We start from the raw sequence: 14,247 nt of genomic DNA, 5'->3' as shown, positions 1-14,247 counted from the left end.
CCAACACCGTGTAGAGGGCCACAAGGGTGGCCAACACCGTGTAGAGGGCCACAAGGGGTGGCCAACACCGTGTAGAGGGCCACAAGGGGTGGAAAACACTGTGTAGAGGGCCACAAGGGGTGGCCAACACTGTGTTGAGGGCCACAAGGGTGGCCAACACTGTGTAGAGGGCCACAAAGGTGGCCAACACCGTGTAGAGGGCCACAAGGGGTGGCCAACACCGTGTAGAGGGCCACAAGGGGTGGCCAACACCGTGTAGACGGCCACAAGGGGTGGCCAACACCGTGTAGAGGGCCACAAGGGGTGGAAAACACTGTGTAGAGGGCCACAAGGGGTGGCCAACACTGTGTAGAGGGCCACAAGGGTGGCCAACACAGTGTAGAGGGCCACAAGGGTGGCCAACACCGTGTAGAGGGCCACAAGGGGTGGCCAACACCGTGTAGACGGCCACAAAGGGTGGCCAACACCATGTAGAGGGCCACAAGGGGTGGCCAACACAGTGTAGAGGGCCACAAGGGTGGCCAACACAGTGTAGAGGGCCACAAGGGTTGCCAACACCATGTAGAGGGCCACAAGGGTGGCCAACACCGTGTAGAGGGCCACAAGGGGTGGCCAACACCGTGTAGAGGGCCACAAGGGTGGCCAACACCGTGTAGAGGGCCACAAGGGGTGGCCAACACCGTGTAGAGGGCCACAAGGGTGGCCAGCACCGTGTAGAGGGCCACAAGGGGTGGCCAACACTGTGTAGAGGGCCACAAGGGGTGGCCAACACTGTGTAGAGGGCCACAAGGGGTGGCCAACACTGTGTAGAGGGCCACAAGGGGTGGCCAACACTGTGTTGAGGGCCACAAGGGTGGCCAACACTGTGTAGAGGGCCACAAAGGTGGCCAACACAGTGTAGAGGGCCACAAGGGTGGCCAGCACCGTGTAGACGGCCACAAGGGTGGCCAACACCGTTTAGAGGGCTACAAGGGTGGCCAACACCGTGTAGAGGGCCACAAGGGTGGCCAACACCGTTTAGAGGGCCACAAGGGGTGGCCAACACCAAGTAGAGGGCCACAAGGGGTGGCCAACACCGTGTAGAGGGCCACAAGAGTGGCCAACACCGTTTAGAGGGCCACAAGGGTGGCCAACACCGTGTAGAGGGCCACAAGGGTGGCCAACACCGTGTAGAGGGCCACAAGGGATGGCCAACACCGTGTAGAGGGCCACAAGGTGTGGCCAACACCGTGTAGAGGGCCACAAGGGTGGCCAACACCGTGTAGAGGGCCACAAGGGGTGGCCAACACCGTGTAGAGGGCCACAAGGGGTGGCCAACACCGTGTAGAGGGCCACAAGGGTGGACAACACCGTGTAGAGGGCCACAAGGGGTGGCCAACACCGTGTAGAGGGACACAAGGGTGGCCAACACCGTGTAGAGGGCCACAAGGGTGACCAGCACCGTGTAGAGGGCCACAAGGGTGACCAGCACCGTGTAGAGGGCCACAAGGGGTGGCCAGCACCGTGTAGAGAGCCACAAGGGGTGGTCAACACCGTGTAAAGGGCCTTAAGGGTGGCCAACACAGTGTAGAGGGCCACAAGGGTGGCCAACACAGTGTAGAGGGCCACAAGGGTGGCCAACACAGTGTAGAGGGCCACAAGGGTGGCCAACACAGTGTAGAGGGCCACAAGGGTGGCCAACACCGTGTAGAGGGCCACAAGGGGTGGCCAACACCGTGTAGAGGGCCACAAGGGGTGGCCAACACCGTGTAGAGGGCCACAAAGGGTGGCCAACACCATGTAGAGGGCCACAAGGGGTGGCCAACACAGTGTAGAGGGCCACAAGGGTGGCCAACACAGTGTAGAGGGCCACAAGGGTTGCCAACACCATGTAGAGGGCCACAAGGGTGGCCAACACCGTGTAGAGGGCCACAAGGGGTGGCCAACACCGTGTAGAGGGCCACAAGGGGTGGCCAACACCGTGTAGAGGGCCACAAGGGTGGCCAACACCGTGTAGAGGGCCACAAGGGGTGGCCAACACCGTGTAGAGGGCCACAAGGGTGGCCAACACCGTGTAGAGGGCCACAAGGGTGGCAAACACAGTGTAGAGGGCCACAAGGGTGGCCAACACCGTGTAGAGGGCCACAAAAGGTGGCCAACACCGCGTAGAGGGCCACAAAGGCTGGCCAACACCGCGTAGAGGGCCACAAAGGGTGGCCAACACCGCGTAGAGGGCCACAAGGGGTCGCCAACACCATGTAGAGGACACAAGGGGTGGCCAACACTGTAGAGGGCCACAAGGGTGGCCAACACCGTGTAGAGGGCCACAAGGGCGGCCAACACTGTAGAGGGCTACAAGGGGTGGCCAACACCGTGTAGAGGGCCACAAGGGGTGGCCAACACCGTGTAGAGGGCCACAAGGGGTGGCCAACACCGTGTAGAGGGCCACAAGGGTGGCCAGCACCGTGTAGAGGGCCACAAGGGTGGCGAACACCGTGTAGAGGGCCACAAGGGGTGGCCAACACTGTGTAGAGGGCCACAAGGGGTGGCCAACACTGTGTAGAGGGCCACAAGGGTGGCCAACACTGTGTAGAGGGCCACAAGGGTGGCCAACACAGTGTAGAGGGCCACAAGGGTGGCCAACACCGTGTAGACGGCCACAAGGGTGGCCAACACCGTGTAGAGGGCCACAAGGGTGGCCAACACCGTGTAGAGGGCCACAAGGGTGGCCAACACCGTGTAGAGGACCACAAGGGTGGCCAACACCGTGTAGAGGACCACAAGGGTGGCCAACACCGTGTAGAGGACCACAAGGGTGGCCAACACCGTGTAGAGGGCCACAAGGGTGGCCAACACCGTGTAGAGGGCCACAAGGGTGGCCAACACCGTGTAGAGGGCCACAAGGGTAGCCAACACTGTGTAGAGGGCCACAACGGGTGGCCAACACCGTGTTGAGGGCCACAAGGGGTGGCCAACATCGTGTAGAGGGCCACAAGGGGTGGCCAACACCGTGTAGAGGGCCACAAGGGTTGGCCAACACCGTGTAGAGGGCGACACGGGGTGGCCAACAGCGTGTAGAGGGCCACAAGGGGTGGCCAACACCGTGTAGAGGGCCACAAGGGGTGGCCAACACCGTGTAGAGGGCCACAAGGGGTGGCCGACACCGTGAATAGGGCCACAAGGGTGGCCAACACCATGTAGAGGGCCACAAGGGGTGGCCAACACCGTGTAGAGGGCCACAAGGAGTGGCCAACACCATGTAGAGTGCCACAAGGGTGGCCAACACCGTGTAGAGGGCCACAAGGGGTGGCCAACACCGTGGAAGAGAGCCACAGGGCCACACAACTGCACCAAAGGAGGTAACCCCTTTATATATATGTTAAACACCACTTGTACCACCGTGGCCTGCACGGCCCGGGTCTCCTCGCACACACACAGGCCACACAAAAATAAAATATGAAAATCTAGAGTTACGTGAAGTCTTCTCAGGTGAAATTATAATTTTATAATAGAGAATGTCTTGAATATTTAAGAGGCGGCCACGGGGCGGCCAGCGGCCTCTTATATTATATATATATTATATATAGTAGGGGTACCACCTCTGGTGCAAGTGTAGGGACCCACAGCCTTGAAGAAGAAAATGAAGAGCATTCAGAGAAGATCTTGTGGGTTTTCTGAAGCTGCTCTCTCTGTGGTTGACAGGTGGAATGCATTAGGCAGTGATGTGGTGGAGGCTGACTCCATACACAGTTTCAAGTGTAGATATGATAGAGCCCAATAGGCTCAGGAACCTGTACACCTGTTGATTGACGGTTGAGAGGCGGGACCAAAGAGCCAGAGCTCAACCCCCGCAAGCACAACTAGGGGATCAGGTCGTGTTGATCAGATAATAATCACATTTCTCCTCGACACAATGCCCGTCTCCACAGTCCGGTCTCCCGCTCATCCCGTGAATCCGTTAAAGAAATCCGGATTATCGCAACAAAAACGACACCGAATCTGTACAAAAATCCACGAGTCAGAAAAACCACAACACACAGATTTAAACCACGACAGGTCGTCCTGGGGGACTAGTGGAACACGACAGGTCGTCCTGGGGGACTAGTGACCCACTAGTGGACACGACAGGTCGTCCAGGGGGACTAGTGGAACACGACAGGTCGTCCTGGGGGACTAGTGACCCACTAGTGAACACGACAGGTCGTCCTGGGGGACTAGTGACCCACTAGTGAACACGACAGGTCGTCCTGGGGGACTAGTGGAACACGACAGGTCGTCCTGGGGGACTAGTGGACACGACAGGTCGTCCTGGGGGACTAGTGGACACGACAGGTCGTCCTGGGGGACTAGTGGAACACGACAGGTCGTCCTGGGGGACTAGTGGACACGACAGGTCGTCCTGGGGGACTAGTGACCCACTAGTGAACACGACAGGTCGTCCTGGGGGACTAGTGACCCACTAGTGAACACGACAGGTCGTCCTGGGGGACTAGTGGAACACGACAGGTCGTCCTGGGGGACTAGTGACCCACTAGTGGACACGACAGGTCGTCCAGGGGGACTAGTGGAACACGACAGGTCGTCCTGGGGGACTAGTGACCCACTAGTGAACACGACAGGTCGTCCTGGGGGACTAGTGACCCACTAGTGGACACGACAGGTCGTCCAGGGGGACTAGTGGAACACGACAGGTCGTCCTGGGGGACTAGTGACCCACTAGTGAACACGACAGGTCGTCCTGGGGGACTAGTGACCCACTAGTGAACACGACAGGTCGTCCTGGGGGACTAGTGGAACACGACAGGTCGTCCTGGGGGACTAGTGGACACGACAGGTCGTCCTGGGGGACTAGTGGAACACGACAGGTCGTCCTGGGGGACTAGTGGACACGACAGGTCGTCCTGGGGGACTAGTGGAACACGACAGGTCATCCAGGGGGACTAGTGACCCACTAGTGGAACACGACAGGTCGTCCAGGGGGACTAGTGACCCACTAGTGGACACGACAGGTCGTCCAGGGGGACTAGTGACCCACTAGTGGACACGACAGGTCGTCCAGGGGGACTAGTGACCCACTAGTGGAACACGACAGGTCGTCCAGGGGGACTAGTGACCCACTAGTGGACACGACAGGTCGTCCTGGGGGACTAGTGACCCACTAGTGGAACACGACAGGTCGTCCAGGGGGACTAGTGACCCACTAGTGGACACGACAGGTCGTCCAGGGGGACTAGTGACCCACTAGTGGAACACGACAGGTCGTCCAGGGGGACTAGTGACCCACTAGTGGACACGACAGGTCGTCCTGGGGGACTAGTGGAACACGACAGGTCGTCCTGGGGGGACTAGTGACCCACTAGTGGAACACGACAGGTCGTCCTGGGGGACTAGTGACCCACTAGTGGAACACGACAGGTCGTCCTGGGGGACTAGTGACCCACTAGTGGAACACGACAGGTCGTCCTTGGGGGACTAGTGACCCACTAGTGGAACACGACAGGTCGTCCTTGGGGGACTAGTGACCCACTAGTGGACACGACAGGTCGTCCTGGGGGACTAGTGGACCAGTAGTGGACACGACAGGTCGTCCTGGGGGGACTAGTGACCCAGTAGTGGACACGACAGGTCGTCCAGGGGGACTAGTGACCCAGTAGTGGACACGACAGGTCGTCCTGGGGGACTAGTGACCCACTAGTGGAACACGACAGGTCGTCCTGGGGGACTAGTGACCCACTAGTGGACACGACAGGTCGTCCTGGGGGACTAGTGGACCAGTAGTGGACACGACAGGTCGTCCTGGGCGACTAGTGGACCAGTAGTGGAACACGACAGGTCGTCCTGGGGGACTAGTGGACCAGTAGTGGACACGACAGGTCGTCCTGGGGGACTAGTGGACCAGTAGTGGACACGACAGGTCGTCCTGGGGGACTAGTGACCCACTAGTGGAACACGACAGGTCGTCCTGGGGGACTAGTGGACCAGTAGTGGACACGACAGGTCGTCCTGGAGGACTAGTGACCCACTAGTGGAACACGACAGGTCGTCCTGGGGGACTAGTGGACCAGTAGTGGACACGACAGGTCGTTCTGGGGGACTAGTGACCCACTAGTGGAACACGACAGGTCGTCCTGGAGGACTAGTGACCCACTAGTGGAACACGACAGGTCGTCCAGGGGGACTAGTGGACAAGTAGTGGAACACGACAGGTCGTCCTGGGGGACTAGTGGACAAGTAGTGGAACACGACAGGTCGTCCTGGGGGACTAGTGGTCCAGTAGTGAACACGACAGGTCGTCCTGGGGGACTAGTGGACCACTAGTGGACACGACAGGTCGTCCAGGGGGACTAGTGGACAAGTAGTGAACACGACAGGTCGTCCAGGGGGACTAGTGGACCACTAGTGGAACACGACAGGTCGTTCTGGGGGACTAGTGGTCCAGTAGTGAACACGACAGGTCGTCCAGGGGGACTAGTGGACAAGTAGTTTAACACGAAAGGTCGTTCTGGGGGACTACTGACCCAGTAGTGGAACACGACAGGTCGTCCTGGGAGACTAATGGACAAGTAGTGGAACACGACAGGTCGTCCTGGGGGACTAGTGGACCACTAGTGGAACACGACAGGTCGTCCTGGGGGACTACTGACCCACTAGTGGACACGACAGGACGTCCTGGGGGACTAGTGACCCACTAGTGGAACACGACAGGTCGTCGTGGGGGACTAGTGGACCACTAGTGGAACACGACAGGTCGTCCTGGGGGACTACTGACCCACTAGTGGACACGACAGGTCGTCCTGGGGGACTAGTGACCCACTAGTGGAACACGACAGGTCGTCCTGGGGGACTACTGACCCACTAGTGGACACGACAGGTCGTCCTGGGGGACTAGTGACCCACTAGTGAACACGACAGGTCGTCCTGGGGGACTAGTGGACCACTAGTGGAACACGACAGGTCGTCCTGGGGGACTACTGACCCACTAGTGGAACACGACAGGTCGTCCTGGGGGACTAGTGACCCACTAGTGGAACACGACAGGTCGTTCTGGGGGACTAGTGACCCACTAGTGGACACGACAGGTCGTCCTGGGGGACTAGTGACCCACTAGTGGAACACGACAGGTCGTCCTGGGGGACTAGTGACCCACTAGTGGAACACGACAGGTCGTTCTGGGGGGACTAGTGACCCACTAGTGGAACACGACAGGTCGTCCTGGGGGACTAGTGACCCACTAGTGGAACACGACAGGTCGTCCTGGGGGACTAGTGACCCACTAGTGGAACACGACAGGTCGTCCTTGGGGGACTAGTGACCCACTAGTGGACACGACAGGTCGTCCTGGGGGACTAGTGGACCAGTAGTGGACACGACAGGTCGTCCTGGGGGGACTAGTGACCCAGTAGTGGACACGACAGGTCGTCCAGGGGGACTAGTGACCCAGTAGTGGACACGACAGGTCGTCCTGGGGGACTAGTGACCCACTAGTGGAACACGACAGGTCGTCCTGGGGGACTAGTGACCCACTAGTGGACACGACAGGTCGTCCTGGGGGACTAGTGGACCAGTAGTGGACACGACAGGTCGTCCTGGGCGACTAGTGGACCAGTAGTGGAACACGACAGGTCGTCCTGGGGGACTAGTGGACCAGTAGTGGACACGACAGGTCGTCCTGGGGGACTAGTGGACCAGTAGTGGACACGACAGGTCGTCCTGGGGGACTAGTGACCCACTAGTGGAACACGACAGGTCGTCCTGGGGGACTAGTGGACCAGTAGTGGACACGACAGGTCGTCCTGGAGGACTAGTGACCCACTAGTGGAACACGACAGGTCGTCCTGGGGGACTAGTGGACCAGTAGTGGACACGACAGGTCGTTCTGGGGGACTAGTGACCCACTAGTGGAACACGACAGGTCGTCCTGGAGGACTAGTGACCCACTAGTGGAACACGACAGGTCGTCCAGGGGGACTAGTGGACAAGTAGTGGAACACGACAGGTAGTCCTGGGGGACTAGTGGACAAGTAGTGGAACACGACAGGTCGTCCTGGGGGACTAGTGGTCCAGTAGTGAACACGACAGGTCGTCCTGGGGGACTAGTGGACCACTAGTGGACACGACAGGTCGTCCAGGGGGACTAGTGGACAAGTAGTGAACACGACAGGTCGTCCAGGGGGACTAGTGGACCACTAGTGGAACACGACAGGTCGTTCTGGGGGACTAGTGGTCCAGTAGTGAACACGACAGGTCGTCCAGGGGGACTAGTGGACAAGTAGTTTAACACGACAGGTCGTTCTGGGGGACTACTGACCCAGTAGTGGAACACGACAGGTCGTCCTGGGGGACTAATGGACAAGTAGTGGAACACGACAGGTCGTCCTGGGGGACTAGTGGACAAGTAGTGGACACGACAGGTCGTCCTGGGGGACTAGTGGTCCAGTAGTGAACACGACAGGTCGTCCTGGGGGACTAGTGGACAAGTAGTGAACACGACAGGTCGTCCAGGGGGACTACTGACCCAGTATTGAACACGACAGGTCGTCCTGGGGGACTAGTGGACCACTAGTGGAACACGACAGGTCGTCCTGGGGGACAACTGACCCAGTAGTGGAACACGACAGGTCGTCCTGGGGGACTAGTGACCCACTAGTGGACACGACAGGTCGTCCTGGGGGACTACTGACCCAGTAGTGGAACACGACAGGTCGTCCTGGGGGACTACTGACCCAGTAGTGGAACACGACAGGTCGTCCTGGGGGACTACTGGTCCAGTAGTGGAACACGACAGGTCGTCCTGGGGGACTAGTGGACCACTAGTGGAACACGACAGGTCGTCCTGGGGGACTAGTGGTCCAGTAGTGGACACAACAGGTCGTCCTGGGGGACTACTGACCCAGTAGTGGAACACGACAGGTCGTCCTGGGGGACTAGTGGTCCAGTAGTGGACACGACAGGTCGTCCTGGGGGACTACTGGTCCAGTATTGGAACACGACAGGTCGTTCTGGGGGACTAGTGGTCCAGTAGTGAACACGACAGGTCGTCCTGGGGGACTACTGACCCAGTAGTGGAACACGACAGGTCGTCCTGGGGGACTACTGACCCAGTAGTGGAACACGACAGGTCGTCCTGGGGGACTACTGACCCAGTAGTGGAACACGACAGGTCGTCCTGGGGGACTACTGGTCCAGTAGTGGAACACGACAGGTCGTCCTGGGAGACTAGTGGACCACTAGTGGAACACGACAGGTCGTCCTGGGGGACTAGTGGTCCAGTAGTGGACACAACAGGTCGTCCTGGGGGACTACTGACCCAGTAGTGGAACACGACAGGTCGTCCTGGGGGACTACTGGTCCAGTAGTGGAACACGACAGGTCGTCCTCGGGGACTAGTGGTCCAGTAGTGAACACGACAGGTCGTCCTGGGGGACTACTGACCCAGTAGTGGAACACGACAGGTCGTCCAGGGGGACTACTGACCCAGTAGTGGAACACGACAGGTCGTCCAAGGGGACTACTGACCCAGTAGTGGAACACGACAGGTCGTCCAGGGGGACTACTGGTCCAGTAGTGGACACGACAGGTCGTTCTGGGGGACTAGTGGAACACTAGTGGACATGACAGGTCGTCCTGGGGGACTATACTGACCCAGTAGTGGAACACGACAGGTCGTCCAGGGGGACTACTGACCCAGTAGTAGAACACGACAGGTCGTCCAGGGGGACTACTGACCCAGTAGTGGAACACGACAGGTCGTTCTGGGGGACTAGTGGAACACTAGTGGACACGACAGGTCGTCCTGGGGGACTATACTGACCCAGTAGTGGAACACGACAGGTCGTCCAGGGGGACTACTGACCCAGTAGTAGAACACGACAGGTCGTCCAGGGGGACTACTGACCCAGTAGTGGAACACGACAGGTCGTTCTGGGGGACTAGTGGAACACTAGTGGACACGACAGGTCGTCCTGGGGGACTACTGACCCAGTAGTGGAACACGACAGGTCGTCCTGGGGGACTAGTGGTCCAGTAGTGAACACGACAGGTCGTCCAGGGGGACTACTGACCCAGTAGTGGAACACGACAGGTCGTCCTGGGGGACTACTGGTCCAATAGTGGACACGACAGGTCGTTCTGGGGGACTAGTGGAACACTAGTGGACACGACAGGTCGTCCTGGGGGACTACTGACCCAGTAGTGGAACACGACAGGTCGTCCAGGGGGACTACTGACCCAGTAGTGGAACACGACAGGTCGTCCAAGGGGACTACTGACCCAGTAGTGGAACACGACAGGTCGTCCAGGGGGACTACTGGTCCAGTAGTGGACACGACAGGTCGTTCTGGGGGACTAGTGGAACACTAGTGGACATGACAGGTCGTCCTAGGGGACTAGTGGAACACTAGTGGACACGACAGGTCGTCCTGGGGGACTATACTGACCCAGTAGTGGAACACGACAGGTCGTCCAGGGGGACTACTGACCCAGTAGTAGAACACGACAGGTCGTCCAGGGGGACTACTGACCCAGTAGTGGAACACGACAGGTCGTCCACCTCACCCACGTGCCTCAAACTCTCACAATAACTGCGTCAACACATGTGCTTTTGTCTACCTAACAGCCCAATTACCCTGGCTGCCTAGGACTAATGACCCGTCCTGGACCACTTGTTGGACCCCACTCGTGGTCCAGGACGGACCGGTGGACCGACACGTTGTCATGGGGGACTCACCTGCAGGGGTACACGTCATGGGGGACTCACCTGCAGGGGTACACGTCATGGGGGACTCACCTGCAGGGGTACACGTCATGGGGGACTCGCCTGCAGGGGTACACGTCATGGGGGACTCACCTGCAGGGGTACACGTCATGGAGGACTCACCTGCAGGGGTACACGTCATGGGGGACTCACCTGCAGGGGTACACGTCATGGGGGACTCACCTGCAGGGGTACACGTCATGGGGGACTCACCTGCAGGGGTACACGTCATGGGGGACTCACCTGCAGGGGTACACGTCATGGGGGACTCACCTGCAGGGGTACACGTCATGGGGGACTCACCTGCAGGGGTACACGTCATGGGGGACTCACCTGCAGGGGTACACGTCATGGGGGACTCACCTGCAGGGGTACACGTCATGGGGGACTCACCTGCAGGGGTACACGTCATGGGGGACTCACCTGCAGGGGTACACGTCATGGGGGACTCACCTGCAGGGGTACACGTCATGGGGGACTCACCTGCAGGGGTACACGTCATGGGGGACTCACCTGCAGGGGTACACGTCATGGGGGACTCACCTGCAGGGGTACACGTCATGGGGGACTCACCTGCAGGGGTACACGTCATAGGGGACTCACCTGCAGGGGTACACGTCATAGGGGACTCACCTGCAGGGGTACACGTCATGGGGGACTCACCTGCAGGGGTACACGTCATGGGGGACTCACCTGCAGGGGTGCACGTCATGGGGACTCACCTGCAGGGGTACACGTCATGGGGGACTCACCTGCAGGGGTACACGTCATGGGGGACTCACCTGCAGGGGTACACGTCATGGGGGGCTCACCTGCAGGGGTAGGGGCAGGGGTACACGTCAAGGGGGACTCACCTCCAGGGGTACACCTCAAGGGGACTCACCTGCAGGGGTACACGTCATGGGGGACTCACCTGTAGGGGTACACGTCATGGGGGACTCACCTGTAGGGGTACACGTCATGGGGGACTCACCTGTAGGGGTACACGTCATGGGGGACTCACCTGCAGGGGTACACGTCATGGGGGACTCACCTGTAGGGGTACACGTCATGGGGGACTCACCTGCAGGGGTACACGTCAAGGGGGACTCACCTGCAGGGGTACACGTCAAGGGGACTCACCTGCAGGGGTACACGTCAAGGGGGACTCACCTCCAGGGGTACACGTCAAGGGGGACTCACCTCCAGGGGTACACGTCAAGGGGAACTCACCTCCAGGGGTACACGTCAAGGGGGACTCACCTCCAGGGGTACACGTCAAGGGGGACTCACCTCCAGGGGTACACGTCAAGGGGACTCACCTGCAGGGGTACACGTCAAGGGGGACTCACCTCCAGGGGTACACGTCAAGGGGGACTCACCTGCAGGGGTACACGTCATGGGGACTCACCTGCAGGGGTACACGTCAAGGGGACTCACCTGCAGGGGTACACGTCAAGGGGAACTCACCTCCAGGGGTACACGTCAAGGGGACTCACCTGCAGGGGTACACGTCAAGGGGGACTCACCTCCAGGGGTACACGTCAAGGGGACTCACCTGCAGGGGTACACGTCATGGGGGACTCACCTGCAGGGGTACACGTCAAGGGGGACTCACCTCCAGGGGTACACGTCAAGGGGACTCACCTGCAGGGGTACACGTCATGGGGGACTCACCTGCAGGGGTACACGTCATGGGGGAGTCACCTGCAGGGGTACACGTCATGGGGGAGTCACCTGTAGGGGTACACGTCATGGGGACTCACCTGCAGGGGTACACGTCAAGGGGGACTCACCTGCAGGGGTACACGTCATGGGGACTCACCTGCAGGGGTAGGGGCAGGGGTACACGTCAAGGGGGACTCACCTCCAGGGGTACACGTCAAGGGGACTCACCTGCAGGGAACACGTCAGGGGGACACACCTGCAGGGGAACACGTCAGGGGGACTCACCTGCAGGGGTACACGTCATGGGGGACTCACCTGCAGGGGTACATGTCAGGGGGACTCACCTGCAGGAGAACACGTCACGGGGACTCACCTGCAGGGGAACACGTCATGGGGACTCACCTGCAGGGGAACACGTCACGGGGACTCACCTGCAGGGGTAGGGGCAGGGGTACACGTCATGGGGGACTCACCTGCAGGGGTACACGTCAAGGGGGACTCACCTGCAGGGGTTCACGTCATGGGGACTCACCTGCAGGGGTACACGTCATGGGGGACTCACCTGCAGGGGTACACGTCACGGGGGACTCACCTGCAGGGGTACACGTCACGGGGGACTCACCTGCAGGGGAACACGTCACTGGGGACTCACCTGCAGGGGAACACGTCACGGGGACTCACCTGCAGGGGAACACGTCACGGGGACTCACCTGCAGGGGTAGGGGCAGGGGTACACGTCATGGGGGACTCACCTGCAGGGGTACACGTCAAGGGGGACTCACCTGCAGGGGTTCACGTCATGGGGACTCACCTGCAGGGGTACACGTCACGGGGGACTCACCTGCAGGGGAACACGTCACGGGGACTCACCTGCAGGGGAACACGTCACGGGGACTCACCTGCAGGGGAACACGTCACGGGGACTCACCTGCAGGGGAACACGTCACGGGGACTCACCTGCAGGGGAACACGTCACGGGGACTCACCTGCAGGGGTAGGGGCAGGGGTACACGTCATGGGGGACTCACCTGCAGGGGTACACGTCAAGGGGGACTCACCTGCAGGGGTTCACGTCATGGGGACTCACCTGCAGGGGTACACGTCACGGGGGACTCACCTGCAGGGGAACACGTCACGGGGACTCACCTGCAGGGGAACACGTCACGGGGACTCACCTGCAGGGGAACACGTCACGGGGACTCACCTGCAGGGGAACACGTCACGGGGACTCACCTGCAGGGGAACACGTCACGGGGACTCACCTGCAGGGGAAGGAGGCAGAGAGCAGTGAGAGGTGAGAGTTGGACGACTTGGGAGAGCGGTCGTCCTCACGGCGCGTCGTCAGGTCACCATTGGGAGCCGGATGTGGGTCGTGGCCGGCGTGGCCCGGGTGCTGCAGGTGGGCCGGATGGTGGTGGACCGGTCCGTGGCCCGCCGGGTGGGTGGCCAGGGGAGGGAAGCAGGGGTGCAGGGGGTGTGGGGTGGCCAGGGGCTGGCCAGGAGCCCGCAGGCGGCCAGCTGGGCGGCCCTCCATAATGGCCGCCGCCTTACTCCTCCCGCCTCACCTGGAATGACACCACATACGTCACCACATGGGCACAACATGACCACATACGTCACACATGTGTAATGGTATGTGCAGACCATAGCTCCTTCCCCTTCCCTCACTTGCCTTCCCTCCCTTAGGTCATCCCTCCCATTAGTCACGGTCTGACCCTTGTGGTCATAAACAGTGTGAAGTCACTTGCTCCCCTCTCTCTCCTGTCCATCTGTCCAGTGATGAATAGGAAAGAGTACCTCAGGGCCAATAAACTTGTGTTCTCAAGTTACACGTGGGTGATGGTACTGTGCTAGTTACTGGAGTTTTC

General features: G+C 60.0%; 1 protein-coding gene across 1 annotated transcript in view; it reads right to left on the bottom strand.

Moving 5' to 3' along the window:
• The window catches only part of LOC123770570 (uncharacterized), a 564,737-nt gene extending 550,794 nt beyond the window's left edge, over positions 1 to 13,943 (bottom strand). The window contains 1 exon segment of the mRNA XM_069301599.1: positions 13,642 to 13,943. Within this exon segment, the coding sequence (XP_069157700.1) occupies positions 13,642 to 13,913 (272 nt within the window). The 5' untranslated portion in view covers positions 13,914 to 13,943.
• Between the last annotated feature and the right edge of the window lie 304 nt (positions 13,944 to 14,247).

This window comes from Procambarus clarkii, chromosome 46 (genome assembly GCF_040958095.1).
Source record: "Procambarus clarkii isolate CNS0578487 chromosome 46, FALCON_Pclarkii_2.0, whole genome shotgun sequence".
Classification (NCBI taxonomy): Eukaryota; Metazoa; Arthropoda; class Malacostraca; order Decapoda; family Cambaridae; genus Procambarus; species Procambarus clarkii.
Note: the sequence above shows the minus strand (reverse complement) of the source record. Positions and strands in the feature narration are given on the sequence as shown.